At 32.6% G+C, this 14,964-nt stretch overlaps 1 protein-coding gene and 1 long non-coding RNA gene across 5 annotated transcripts; one reads left to right on the top strand and one right to left on the bottom strand.

The window, feature by feature from the left end:
* The first annotated feature begins 1,504 nt into the window (after positions 1-1,504).
* LOC115975679 lies at positions 1,505-5,189 on the top strand. The gene is made up of 3 exons (XR_004088171.1): positions 1,505-2,033; positions 3,567-3,628; positions 5,019-5,189. It is a non-coding gene; the product is annotated as an uncharacterized LOC115975679 (long non-coding RNA).
* A 1,904-nt stretch (positions 5,190-7,093) lies between these two features.
* Positions 7,094-13,963, bottom strand: LOC115975646 (1-acyl-sn-glycerol-3-phosphate acyltransferase 2-like). Of its 4 annotated transcripts, none has more exons than XM_031096522.1 (11): positions 13,635-13,963; positions 12,620-12,742; positions 11,798-11,837; positions 11,613-11,686; positions 11,006-11,065; positions 9,942-10,019; positions 9,694-9,852; positions 9,234-9,359; positions 8,813-8,905; positions 8,226-8,312; positions 7,094-8,142 (listed from the first exon to the last, which is right to left on the bottom strand). In XM_031096522.1, exons 1-11 carry the CDS (start codon positions 13,713-13,715, stop codon positions 7,921-7,923), a joined length of 1,143 nt encoding a protein of 380 aa, XP_030952382.1. In that variant the 5' UTR covers positions 13,716-13,963; the 3' UTR covers positions 7,094-7,920. The 4 variants fall into 4 exon arrangements, with proteins under 4 accessions (XP_030952382.1, XP_030952392.1, XP_030952399.1 ...); XM_031096532.1 differs by lacking the exon at positions 13,635-13,963 and adding an exon at positions 12,886-13,102; XM_031096539.1 differs by lacking the exon at positions 13,635-13,963 and adding an exon at positions 12,817-13,101.
* Between the last annotated feature and the right edge of the window lie 1,001 nt (positions 13,964-14,964).

The raw sequence follows: 14,964 nt of genomic DNA, 5'->3' as shown, positions 1-14,964 counted from the left end.
ATTATTACAAATATTTTTATTAGGATCTCATTAATTATCCTCATTTATTACATTCTAAACTTATCTCTAAACCCAAAAACGTTTGACATCTCTCTCTCTCTCTCTACGTTTCTCTCTCTCTACTGATACTTATAACTTGATTAGGTTTCCGAGTTGTGACTTACCACGAATAAAGGATTGGTAAGGATTAGAGATTCATCTAATGTTGGGGAAAAAGATGCTATCTAAATAGTCAAGAAATTGAAGATATACAATGTGGTAGTGTCAAAATAATGGCTTCCACTGTTCATAGTTTTAGTTAATTTCATATATTTTCTAGCCACTATAGCAAATGCTAATTTTGTTGTTTTGTAGAGTCTTACAATTACAATGGTTAGCTACATGGGAAATCTGAGGGTTGCCGTTGGCTCAGAGAAAGGGTTCTTAGATTCCCACAAGTTCAAGTCGTGTTTGATCAATGCCTTTGAGATGACACTCCAAGCGGCACATGAAATTCCCACATGAAAATGTATAATTTGAAGTGTCAAATTACATTATTATTAGAGCTAATAAAGTTGAATTTGGTTTTGAATTCTATACGTAAATTCGTTGTAAAAAATTTCATAAGAAAGTACAAATATGTGGAGGAGAATAAATTATAAGGTTATTATGGTGGACAAGTGATGTGGTTCACCATTCCAGTAAAAAACTCCCACTTATTTAAAATTGTGGAGTTTTAAATAAAAACTAAATACTGATTCAGCAATTTTAAATAAGTGAGAGTTTTTTACTGGAATGGTGGACAAATGACGTGATCTACCATGAGGACTGTATAATTTCTCGTGGAGGAGACAGGGTGAGAGAAACATAGAAAGAGAGTTAATGAGATCTTAATAAGAATATTTGTAATAATAAATGTCATTTTTTAACTGAATGTGTAATTTTAAAGAGTTATACCATACGTAACTTGAACCCATCTCAAGAGAAATTATTGTGTACTCCTAGTACCATAAATGTATATTCCCTCATTTTACATGAATGGTGTGGATCTCACTATGAATTTAATTAGTGAGACCTACCATTCATGTGAGAGAAAGATTACGCATTTATGATACGTCGAAAATACCTAATTATTTTTCCCATCTCACATATATATATATCAAACTATTCCTCTACGGTCAACTTTTATCTTCAGCAGCAGTCAAGATAATTTACAATTGATAAAAAGTTACTTCAGTCTAATAATAGTTTAAACTGAGAAAAAATTCAATTAGATTTTAATTGAACTCTCAACTTTAAGCTGCATGCAGTTTTTTTTTTTTTTTTTTGGAGTAAGATGAGTTACTTCAGTCTAATAATAGTTTAAACTGAGAAAAAATACAGTTAGATTTCAATTAAACTCTCAACTTTATGCTACGTGTTATTTTATTTTTTTTTTTTTTTGGGAGTCAGGTGAGTTACTGCATAATTAAAAGTTTTCTTGATTTTGCAGCCAAATTGTGTAAACGAAAGAGACTACGATTTTTATACCGATGGAAGGTGTCGGCTCCTCCCCTGTTTGTTATTCTTCAGTTCTCTCCCATTTTAATATGGATGAATGCTGTGGAAATGAAACAATCCTAACGCCAAAAAAAGAAGCCACAAAATTCTCTCTTTACTTTCTCCACTCTCTCCGTCACTTCACCTCCTTTCTCTGATTATCTCTCTTTATCTCACTCTCTCTCTATCTCTCCAAACGGACCAAACCTTAGCATCAGACTATTAGAGGGCATCAAAACAGAAAGGAACGAAGGATATGAGTCTTTTGCTTGCGATTTTATCATTTCTGACAAGAGTGGTCTGATTGGGTTCCTCCTAAGAGAAGATGGAGTTTAAGGATAAGGATAGTAATCTCATATCCACCTTGCACACCAGCATTTTCTTGGCTTCCCCAGCCCTGTGAGAATGTTTTTTTGGATTATTGGTTTTGAAGGAGGTTGAGTGATGAAGAAAAAGAAGGGCACCATCGAAGATATCTAAAACCGATTTTAGCTCAGATTTGATAGCCATTAAAGGTATTCCCTCTCTCTATTTCTCTTGCCTTCGTTTCCTTTATTTAACGGTTGGATTTACAACCATGGAAGGTTTAAGGTACTCTCTTTCTTTGTATTATTCTGCTCTTTTTTCATCTGTTTAAATTTTTTTTGGTTGCCGAGAAACAAGGAGTTTTCTTTTGCTTAAACGTTGTTTGGTTGTCGATAAAACAGGATGAGAAAAATTGAGCATTTATATTTTTTGTTTGGGTCATTATTTCAGCTTTCTTCTATTGGTTGAAGTCCGGTTGGCTGGTTGCCAAGAAAACAGAGAAGAGAAATGGGGATTTTTTTTTTTGGGTTTTTGAAGTTCTTTTTGCAACGTCTAATTTCTGCTTTTTTTTTTTTTTTTTTTTGGTACAAAAAAAATGGGGGTTAGCTAAGCTACGCTAGACTCGAACCTAGGTGGGTTAGACGAAATGCCCGAGCTTTACAAACTGAACCATCCTTCGTTGGCTGATTTCTACTTTTCGTTTGTATATATTTTATTTGCTGCATTATATATTGGTAATGGTAGTTGTAGTATGTATACGGACATATAGAGGCTCTGCCAATAATTTGTTTTAATGTGTTTGGACATGCGTTTGCACTTTGCAATAAAAGTTATTGTTTGATATGTTACCAAGGAATTTTGTTGACCTATGGCATTTTTGGAGATAAGGTCCAATAGCATATATATTCAAGTATCTTCTAACTCTTTGGCTATTGATCCACACTTGACCGTTTCCCATGCTACTTATGACCAAACTCCAAAGTCAAGAGCTTTTCTTTTTTGAAAAGTAAAGTCAAGGACTTTTCTTCCTCTGGTGCATCAAAATGTAATTGTAAGGTTTCAAGTGACAGGTAAACTTTTCAAAGATTTTGAATAAACTTTGAGAACACCCCTAACCCCAATAAATAGCATAAAGAAGGAAAAAGAAATGTTTAACCCTTCTAGCTGATCAGTGGTTATTGTTTTCCTGCCACTATAGACTTTTGCATCCACTTAACTAATTAGATAGAGTTCTGATAGCCTAGCTTCATGGATTTAGACCAACAAATTAAGACTCTCACGGTCCTTATCAGTCTGTTTCAAAATCTAGTCTTTCAAAATCTCTTCATTATTGTTGAAATCAAGCAACATCTTGGACATGCAAAAATTCATGAAAAAGTACCATGCAATCCTGGCCAATGTAAGCAGAGTATTATCAAATAGACAGTTTTACTATTTATTTCCATTCCATAGGCAAAAACCTAGACTATAGGAAACACATAACAACCAGCTCCGATAACCCTTGAACCTTAAATGTAAATGGTCTCTTCACTATTGGCAACTTCCTCAATCAAATAAAAGATGCAAATTCCAATAGCATTCCTTATTCACACAAAAAGGGTCATGTTTATCTTAAGCTTACAATGCTCAAGTTGCTTATAACAGTTATGAAAATCACAATTTTCTCTTATTCCATTGTCTAATTTTTGTTGTTTGGGCATTTAATTCCTAACATTTTTTTTTTTTTGAATAATCCTTTATAGGTTGTTGCTGTTGCACTAAAGTGTGAAACAACCTAGGCACAAATTGATGACATGGCTACCAGGTGATGTCTTTGGCCATGCAATATCTAATATTTATCATTTTCATCATTTTCCCTATCTAATAGTGTTTTCTATAATAGTCTTAATGAATAAATAAAAGTGTTTGCAATAATTGTGAATTGAAAAATTACATGAGTTTTGCCTTTGTCTTCTTTGGCTCCCATACCTTCTCAGTTGGCAAAGGATTATGGTTCTGTATTTATTAGAATATTACATTTACACTTTTAAATCTAGCTTTCTATTAAGTTGTTCACCTCATCATTTAGATGTTATACTTATTTCTTAAAATCTACAATGTCTTTGATCTTTTGAGTGTGTTCTATATCAGCAATTATTGCTACTTTTTTTCTCCCCTAATCTAGGTGCTCCAAGAACTCTTTTGGTCTAAATTTATACACAGATCTGCCAATTAGGTATGTCAAGACTTTATTTGCAAATTCTTCCTTTTTGGTCTAAATTTTAATAACTATTACTTGAACCATACATGAGATAGGAAATGGTTCGATGGATTGTGGAGCTTGGGTAATTTAGATATTGCCAAAAAGGCAATTGAAAGGCTTGAGTTGTTTGTTATGAAATTAACAAACAATCAAAATACCATTTAGAGTTGCAAAATTGCCACATCATCAGCAACCGGCAATGTCTTAATGCCCAAAAACATACGCCCACCCAAAGAGATTGGACAATGAATTGAAACTTTGCCAAGCATGGAAACTGAAAGAAAGAGAATTGGTTTCATTGGGATTAGGCCATTTTCTTAAGCATCCCCCCTCCCCCACCACAGGGGATCTTAGGTACTATGGTGGTTTGCATATCTTTTTCATCGTACTAAATCTTATTCCTACGAAAACCAATAGTCTAGGAATAATTGAAGGTGATTGGTGTTACCATTCAGCTTGAGTCCATCTATTTGAATGATAATATTAATTTTTGAAGCATTGACAGGAATATAAAAGTGACCATTAGTAATATATAACTAATTAGGTAGAAATTTTAATATGCATCTATTTTTTAAGTAATAATATACGCTCATGCATATTTGTGCCTATTCTTCTTTTCAAACATATTGTTTTGCGCAGCATTATTTAAAAAACCAGATAACACTAACCATAAAACATCTCTATGTTCTTTAACTATCAACTTAAGAACAAAAAAAATTCTGATGATAAGCCTAGAAAATTAAATTATGAGAATTAGAAGAAAATCACAATAGGCAGTTTAGGCAGCACACTGGGAAGTTCTAATTGCACCAAAGGAGCCCAATAATAAACTTTTCAATTGTATTCCACTTTAATTTTAATATTTTAACCTTCCATTATCTTATTGATAATTGTAATTGGGCTAGCCAATTTTTTATCAGTAATATAATTTATGTGAATTGTTGCATTGTAGATCTAGAAGATATCCCAAATGCCCAAAAGTCACCTGGGATAGGATATAAAGAGAAGACTCATGGCGTTCTAGAAAAAAAGAAGACATTATTTGGAATTTTTATTTGAGCTTATTTGGCTTATGACGTTGTCTATAACTATTTAATGTGGTTTATTACATTGTCAAGAACTATTTTATGTGTTTTATGATATCTGAATATTGAAAAGGTAATCTTAAAAATTAGTAGATTCAGACTAGGTTATTAAAATTTATGACTTTTGTTAATGAATTTGTCACATGGCCTATGTGCAAGGTTTCAGTAAGTTCATTAATGAGCTTGTGTCATATTTGATAGTGTGCATCATCTATTATGGATTTGGTATACTAAACTTTGGTTGAAACAAAAATACTATGGTTATGCAGCACAACAAAGGTTCACTATAATATGCTTGAAAATGTTTGACGATAATTGAATTTGTTTTTATGGGTGATTATTAAAGCTTAATTTTACTCACCAGATGGTCTACATGTAGTCAACTAATTTTGATCATGTCATTTTTCAAACTTTTTGTATATATTTCTTTACTTACTGATTGTAAGTGGACTTGGTTTAACTTCATGGCAAATGTGTATAATAATTTTTCATGGTATAAAAAAAAAGTTTGAAATCCAGATGAGTTTCAAATGGTTTAATGATCCAAGTTAACATCAATAGCACCACTACAATTGATCATTCCCGTACATAAACACGGTTTACATACTAGTTTTTATAAAGAGTCCTTACTTATTATTATTCCTTTTTCTAAAATATTATTCTTTTATTATTTTTCATGTGAGAGTTCTTTTACCTTATGTTACCTGTTGGTACTAGGAAACTGGCACTTTCATATAAAATGTGAAACTCAGAAACTCTAAGCAAATCAAAGTAAAACTCAACAACAAATGTTTTAAAAAAACTCTTTTTCATCCCAAAAACAAAGTTAATTAACTTTTTAAAAATCCTACAACCATGCCACAAAAATGTGAAACTCAAAAACCCTAAGCAAATCAAAAGTCTTTGAATTAACATGAAACTCAACAACAAACGTAAAACCCAAAAATCCAAAAACCCTACACTTACAATCCAAAAATGGTCACAACATCCTTTCTATCGCTATTACCTAGCCACCCATGTGTGAGCCACACTAATAGTAGCTCCACTATTGCTATAGTTTTTTAGGGTAACCCATTGTTCTGTAATATCTTTCTATAGCGTAATCTTTTTTTTTTTTTAATGTTTCAATAATTTCTTAGCTCTAAATATATTCTTTAATTTTTGGATTAATTTTTTGCTCTATTTGAATATGTTTGCCAGATTTCAACAACCATAACCATGAATTATTCTTTTGAAGATATCTTTCTCTTATATCTCTCTGTGTAGTCACAGTTTTTTTCTTTTTATAATTTGTAGGCTCTAAATCTTTTAATTCTTTAATATTTTTTTTCTTTTGAAAGTTTTAAAATTTGTAGCAGATTTCAATAGAAGGTGACCAAATTTTCTCTTATATTTCTCTATTTTGTATCCACATATGTTTTAGCTTCTGAATTTTTTTTTTCTTCCTTTGGCATGTGTTTTCAGCAAATTTCAATAGCTTTAGCCATGAATTATTCTTTTAAAAATAACTCGTATTTCTCTTATATTGCTTTATTGTGTAGTTATATATATATATATATATATATATTTGTTTGATTTTTGTAATAATTGAAACTGTCTTGGAGATTTCAGCAACTATAGCTATGCATTATTCTTTTGAGGGTAGCTCGTCTTTCTTTCTTTTTTTCTCTTTTGTTTCAATAATTTATAGGCTCTAAATCATTTGATTCTTTAATTTTATTTGTTGGCACTTTGAAAGTTTTAACATCTACATTTTTGCATTAGTTATTGCAATATCTGAACATATTTAGCAAATTTCAATAGTTACACCATGAATTATATATTCTTTTGAAGATAACTTATTTTTCTCTTATATTTCTCTATTGTGTAGTTATATATATATATATATATATATATATATTCAAAAATTTCTCAGCAGTGAATCTTTTGATTCTTTAATATTTTTTGGCCTTTCGAAAATTTTAATATCTGAAACCAATTGGTAGTTTTTTCGCAAGATATTACACATTCAAGCAATGACTTCTTTATCAAATCGTAACAAAAATTGAAGTGAAACAGAAGAAATTCATGCAATGGTATAGTTTCATAATCAATTTAAGATTTTATATAATTATTTTAGTCTACCACACAAACAGGTAGGTTCTCATGCCTAGCACGGGTTTGCAACTAGTTGGAATAAAAAGTCAACACTAATTATACAAATTCATGCAATGGTATAGTTTCATAATCAATTTAAGATTTTATATAATTATTTTAGTCTACCACACAAACAAGTAGGTTCCCATGCTTAGCACGGGTTTGCGACTAGTTAGAATAAAAAGCCAACACTAATTATACAACCTGAAAAAGGCATATAGTCTTAACCTCTTAGGAGAGGCCCAACAAACTCACATGTAAGCAATGCACAATTATATATTCAACAGTGGAATCTGCCCTAATCCAAGGAAAGTCAAAAGAAGATCTCAAAGAACTTGCTAGGCAAATAATGTTTCAAGTCACCCAAATGAGAGATGATCAAGACAATGCTTCTCCGGCTTCTTCAGAAGCATCCTACTCCAGTAAACAAGCCGAAAGAACTGAGCCCAACCCATATCTCAATTCACTATATATCACACTTCCTAAGCAGCATAATAAGCTATGCACATATTCTACATTTTCCAATCCAGTTAACTAATGAGGGTATAGGTAAAATTGTTGATTTCATGGACAATATCAGAAGATATTTATGATCACAGATGGACTAGACACCAATTACTGCTAAATCTTGAATTATTTCTGAAGAAGCTGCTCCTCCACTGGAACTTGTGTCAGTATATTGACAGGTGTAGAACGCTCTGACTCTGAAGATTGGATGAGAAAGTGCATAAGAAATGTAACAAGCACCAAGAAGATCACTAAAAATGCAATGCCTTCCAATGAGGATAGGAGAGAAGACCATTGAAAGAATTTGACGAGGCCATAGACAATGAGACATAGCCAACAAATGACAACCTGCGTGTAGAACAGAGAGAGACTACAGATGAGAAAATGGATGGTACATTAACTTTGTTCAAATTATTAGAATGTTGTCTTACAAACAAAGACTTCTTTGGTCGACCAATGTCTTTCTTCTGTAGGTCACTGAATGAGCCCTTATATGAGTATTTCTCCAACAAAGCATCCTGGTTGGTTAGAGAAATAAATAAATAAATTATATGCATCAATTAAAAGGAACAAAAAACTGAAGGCTGACTATGATTACAATAAATGCATCTTCTTATAAAGGCATGATGAATGGGAGTTGGAATATTACCAAGTAATGCAAAATATGTGCTAAATAAAAAATATACAAGGACTCTAGTAAAACAACTTGTCCAAAACCTCCTGTAGCTCTCTACATTATTTCCAAGTTAACTTCATCTCTCTCTTTCTCTCTCTCTCTTCAATTTGATAGTGGGGTGGGCTGGCTTAGGAGCTTTCTCAAGTGTAAAGAAGCTAGTTATCTTCGCGTCTATATGGATATTGGCAATTTATGTTGAGCACATAATCTTGAATGTGTTAATTGTATTTGGCAAATATATGTATTTTATTGGTTAATCGAATACAAGAATTTTCCAGCAGCCCCTCAAAATTTATCAGGCACTTCTTCTTAGCAATCATATTGAGACATCAATACACATACCTTCGTAACAAATGCATCTTTACACCATTGTGAGATGCCGTCAGCTGTTTCTGGCAATTCCAGCATTGAATGTCTCCTGATGTGCACCTTTACCTGTATAGTAAGAAACAATGACACCTATTATTGATTTTGTGAGAATAGCATTACTCCTATACATCAAGAACATACATTGGCCTCATTTTCATTCAACAATAATATTCATCTGGATTCTGGCCTGTACTAGTAGCTGGAAACAGACTCAGTTTGTTCCTGTCAGTTTACAGGAATTTCTTCTGGTTTCTATAGGGTTCAAATGAGCACAAACACTAAAACATTTCTCATACAAGATTAGGATTTCAGACTCAGTAAAATCAATCATTACAATACTATCAACTAAAAAATTATGCTGTTAAATGAAGTGGCCAGGTTTTTGTTTTCCTACCACAGAAGATTTCCCTCTAAGTATTCTCAACATTGTAGGTGGAGGTTGATCTTTTGGAACAGCCACTGTACAGTCATAAATTGCTGGAACAAATGAGCGCATATGACTTACTGCCGAAACAAAACCCTGAGAGCAATTTAAATCAATATCAAGGGTATGTACATCAGACGACAAGAAAAATTAAAAATATATACATGTATATAGATATATTGGGAAAAATCCATGTGCTATTGATATGGCAATAAATTGTTTAGCAGTAATCAGATAGCCTCTACTATCCCACATAAGTTTATGCCTCAATCAAAAACTGGGATGGTTTTTATTTGAAAATTAAAGCACTTTCCCTACTCAAAACTGAAAGAAAATCCCCTTAAAAACTTTCAAACAGGAAACAACGTGCACTAATATGACCAAAAATAGGATAGTATGAAAATCTTAGGAAAATTTCAACTAAATTCACCTTAGTACGAGGAATCAAAACGTTCCTAGGAACAGGCAACCCTTTTGAAGCAGCATACTTCTGAGCTGCAAAAAGCTTTGCCTCTGTAAAGCGAGTTCCCTCCACAAAAAGGGCCAGCCAAAAAGGAAATGGAAAATCCTCTAGCTGTCGAAAACCTGACTGCAGCACAGAACCACATTAGACATGAACGTGATAAAAACAATTAAACTATGATGCATTCATGTTTCTTTAAATGCATTAAAGGATACCTTCAATGTGCTTTCATCCTTGGCCCAATTTCTTTCCACAAAAACATAACCAGAAAACCACATTGACCAACCTATGACCTGCATAAATTTACCATATCCTTTATCTCTTTATCTTCATAGAAATGTCAAATCTGACCTACAACTAAAAACAAGAAACTTAGACAAAAAATGACATAAACAAACCCCAGATGGAAAGAATTTCCAACACTCAGACTGGACTGTGAAGGTAATTTTTAAGCAACCTATCATTAGTAATTCCATTGAAAATTTTCCACTAGTGACAGTCTAGTTTCCTGATGTGATTTTTCACAACAATAGCAACAACAGTGATGATGATAATGAAAGTCATGATGATTCTAACATTTAGAAGAACTTGGAGAAGAGTGAGCAAACATGTCAAAGCTAGCAATGGTAAAGAAATCTATCAGAAATTTGAAAAGAAGCCAAATGTCTTGCATTGGATAAGGAATAGTAAATAAGTGAGAGAAAGTGAAGCATACATAAAAATACTATCAGTGGCATAGTAAAGTGTAAAAGGGCTGCAGAATACATAAATAAGGGAAAAACTTAAAGCTGTACTTTGTTGCTTAGAAAACATACAGAGATAAAAGGGAAATTAAATAACTTGGTATATTTATTCTTTCAGCCTCCAGAAAAGGGAGTTCAACTGAGCTAAGCCAAATAATTCACTTATGCTTAATTGGACTTCAGTGTAGGTTTTAGGTTCCACAAGTTGCAACAACTAAAACTTTGAAGATGCGGTTTTTCAAATCAATTTGATTAATAACATCAAAATGTCAAGAATAAATTGGTTTTCTCTTTCACTTCAACAATTATGTCCTATCATACTTTCCATTAGGTATTCCTACTAGAATATAAAATTGTAGGGCTTGAAACTCTTGCATTAACTATCTTGAGTGCCACAACCTTTGTCAATGAAGCTGGTGTTGCAAATTGCCAGTGCTACTCCACTAAAAACCTTGAATATAGCATTTAACTAATAAATGAATCAATGACTCGCCCCATTTTACAAGAGAAGAATATTGGTTAGATTTAAAACTTACAGGAAGGCTTTTTACTGCTTTCTTCATGATGGCTAGTGTACTACCAAGGCAATCCAAGCGCTGTCATAGGTAAGACCAACCAGATAAAAGAAGCAATAAGCCAAGTGTTTAGTAAAAAAACACATTTTCTATATGAAAACAAAGCCTATTAATGACTTTAATTATAACAATACACAATTATGTGCACTGTACTATAGAGTATACAACATGCACATTTAAGTTTATGAGTATTGATGTACACCCGATGGTTTTAAAAGCTCACCAGCTATTAAATTCAGGTTCAGCATGAAGAACCAAATGAGATGAAGGTACTTAGCTCAAATAGATAAAGCCAACTTTACCTGCCCTTGTGCTTCTTCAGACAAATGGAAAGTGTGGGAGTAATTTTCAAGAAAAGTGATTTCATTGTGAACAAAATTTAGTTAGGATATGCAGACAAAAGGTTACACAGTACTCAGCAGATCGCCTGAGCAGAAACTTCAAAGTTTATTCATAAATTCAGACAATTCATGACAGTCTTTTTATGAAAAATGTTAATCTTAAAAGGTATGGACACACAACATTGTATGAGAACTGCCTCTAAATTAGAGTTTGCAAAGGTAAGCACCTGAGCCAGGACCCATCCAACAAGCCAATCAATGTCACTCCTATGATTGCATATGAAAAGTGCATGTTCTTTACCTGAAAATATCTCAAATAAGATAATTTGATATATGTTAGATTCATAAGTGTTTTCAAGACTAATATCTTAAACCTTTACTATTACCAAAAAGGAAACCAAAAATCAATTACCCATCAACTGAAAGGTTTCTGAATCTGTGTACAGCTCAATCTGCAGCCAGAAGGTCTAACTAGTCAGACTGCAATGTGGATACAAAAATCCAAGTACACACGCATTTTCAAGGAATGCTAAGCATGTCACTGGGTCAATATGTGAAAAACTAACCGCAATTATGTCAAACAATTCAAAACAAACTAGTGTTAATAGAGAATACAAACAGAGTTTGTATACAAAACAAAACAATATATGAATTCCACAGCATACTTACCTTCAATATATTGGCAAATTAACAAATTCAAGAGACAAAAAAAATAAAAAATAAATTTAGGTACATATCCTTTCTCTTTTCTTCTGATTGTTGGCAAGGCCAGTCAAAATTTCCTTGAATCTGTCTTTTTGCAGAAACCCTAAAATTTCCTCTCTTAGCTTTTCCCCCTATATCCCTGGATTTAAGGAGCTCGCAGACTCCATTTCCACATTTAGGGATTTTCTCGCCTCTCCTACCTCAAGCCATGAAACCCATTTACAATTTATAGGCCTACTTTTTTTAAAGTATGGAATATTCTCAATTGGCTAGGAATGCTCACCTCAGCAAGATGTGGTAGCATGTTGAATAGAAGCAAACTATTTACTCATTCATGACAATTATGGAAGATTATTTTAGCTTTTTTTTTATTTTTAATCATAACTATTTTAGTACCATACCATACACCAAACAAGATTATAACTTTTTTTTATATAAGCAAACAAGATTATAACTTTGAAAACAGATCCTTGAAAGATGCATACAAACAAGCAATTGAATATACAGTTTTACAAAACAAATTCATCACCTTGACACCAGCCCACCAATCAACAAGACATATAAGCTCCAACCACAGTAATTCTGCAACTACTTTGTTGATCTTTCTGTACATATTTTTTGACAGTGGACGAACAAGGATGAAGAAAACTGCCTGAGAAAAGAAAATATATGTGTAACAGTTGGACAAATGTATTCCATAAAGTAAAGCAAAAGTAGAAATATAACCAAGTGAGATAGTTCATTTGGAATAAAAGAAATTTTTTAATGAAGCAGTAGGTGTAGGCTACAATCTACTTGATGGATGACGGCCATTTCTCAACCCATGTGTTTAACTCAAAACCTCAGTATTAAAAGGGAGAGATACCAATAAGCTACAATGGTTGGTGATAACATTACAAGTTTCTAATAAGTAAACAAAATCCCATTGAAAATAACCAGCTAGGGAACTAAAGTCAGAGGCTTTGTATTATAGTATCCCCCTAAAATTACAGCAAAAAATGTAGAAGATCCAAAACATCCAGCAAAGACAGTGGACGATTGTTATCCTTAGACACAATGGCTCCACATTGCCTTGACAATAGCTCAATTCTAATTGTTTCTTCTTGTTTTTTTTAGTAATGCCATGGACAAAAATAAATTTCACAGTTTTTTTTTCACATTCCCTCGACAATTTATAATTGGAGTAGCATCACTTTCATATGGATCCACTACTGACACAACTTTTATTAGCATCAATCACAACATGCCAACTCAACATTTGTGAAAAAGATTGCAATCAATTTTTATTCAACAACCATTTTGTCTTACTTACAATAATAATAATTTGAATTTAGCAATTAGCAAACAACCTAAAAAATAAGAAAAATGGTTCTTCAAAAGAAACCCAAAAGGCAAGAAGCTGAAGCCAAAAAGCATGGCAAAAGACTAACATTGAAACATTGTTTGAAAAAAAGTATTGGAACAAAATTGACATTATATTATATATATATATATATATATATGCAATAATATAAAAAGACCAAATGGATTTGGTCTCCAAATACCTGAATGAGATTGACAAGAAGGCCTGAGAGAATGAAAAGTATGCCCACAGGAACTACAACAAGTACAGCCGGGATCCCCATGGCAAGCTAGCTTTTCTAACCAGCAATGGTGTATGCACGTAGAAAATAATGAAAAAGAAAAAAAAAAGGCAGAGACAGTTGCAATGTGTTTTGGAAGATGGAAAGAACTAACAAGAGACTGTTGCAAAGAGAGATAGAGAGAGGGTTTTGGGGGCTGTCAATGAACAAGACACTGAAACCATGCGTGTATGTTGGTGGGCCGTACGCCAGCTATGAGACCGATTTGAGCGGGTTTTAACGTTGCAAATGTTGCAGTTGCACGAACAGCTTCTTGATTGTCATTGCATAACATCATGGTTATTAGTAGAGAAATGCAGGTTGGTATTGGATGTTAAGAGTGGATAAAAAAGTAATTTAAATTGTGAATTCAAATTATAACCTATAACAACTTACCACATATGATTTTTTGTAAAAATATTGTGGATGTAACAATTCTGTTATTAGTTTCCCATGATATTAGGATCCTAAGATCTTACATCCCTAAAATGTCTTAGATCTCACTAGGATTTCTACTAAAACAAAATATGTTTGGGATCCCGATCTAAATTTAGGATTTTATAGGATATAGCGATACTAGAGCTCATGTGCTATAAAGGGAAATTCAAAAATATATTCTTATTTTAGGGCTTCAAATGGAGCCCAAATGCCTCAAACTGATTAAAAAAAAAAAAAACTGATTAAAAAATCATTATATATAATATAAAATAAAATTAAAAAAAAAAAAAAAACACACACACACACGCACACACACAAAAAATAAAACTTTAAGGTTCACGTCGGTAGTACCACTGCACACCCTTTGTGCGGTAGTCACTTCACGAGTATAAATGCTTGTGGGGTGTAGGAGATAAAGGTCGGGGTTCAAGTCTCCAGGAGAGAGTTTCACACACACATATACACTTAAATTAGGTTAGAGTAGTTTCTCAAAAAAAAATTTAGGCTAGAATAGAATTTCTATCTTATATAAAAAAATAAAAAAAATTCACGTCGGTAGTTAATCATCATCTTAACCTTATAAACAAAATCATAGAAGATAGAAGGAAAAAAAGAGACTAAACTACTAAAGACAGAAGTTGAAAAATTTGATGATGACACCACTTTGAGAGAGACCATTGACAATGAAGGTGATTTTTTTTTTGTAATTCCACTAACAATGACAAGAATTTTGTTTATAATAATCAACCGTACTTTGAGGAACTCATCTAAGATAACCAAAACTTTAGTCTTGATGATTGAGTGTGTTTGTGGT

Source organism: Quercus lobata, chromosome 1, assembly GCF_001633185.2.
Source record: "Quercus lobata isolate SW786 chromosome 1, ValleyOak3.0 Primary Assembly, whole genome shotgun sequence".
Classification (NCBI taxonomy): domain Eukaryota; kingdom Viridiplantae; phylum Streptophyta; class Magnoliopsida; order Fagales; family Fagaceae; genus Quercus; species Quercus lobata.
The sequence above is the reverse complement of the archived record's forward strand: the minus strand, read 5'-3'. Positions and strand labels throughout refer to the sequence as shown.

Excerpts from the sequence above, each read along its gene's own strand:
- LOC115975646 (XM_031096522.1), bottom strand. The coding sequence starts at position 13,715 with ATGGGGATCCCGGCTGTACTTGTTGTAGTTCCTGTGGGCATACTTTTC. Across the intron at positions 12,743-13,634 it reads TTCTTGTCAATCTCATTCAG|GCAGTTTTCTTCATCCTTGT; the intron begins GTATTTGGAGAC and ends TTCTTTTCTCAG. Across the intron at positions 11,066-11,612 it reads TTGGATGGGTCCTGGCTCAG|CGCTTGGATTGCCTTGGTAG; the intron begins GTGCTTACCTTT and ends TACCTATGACAG.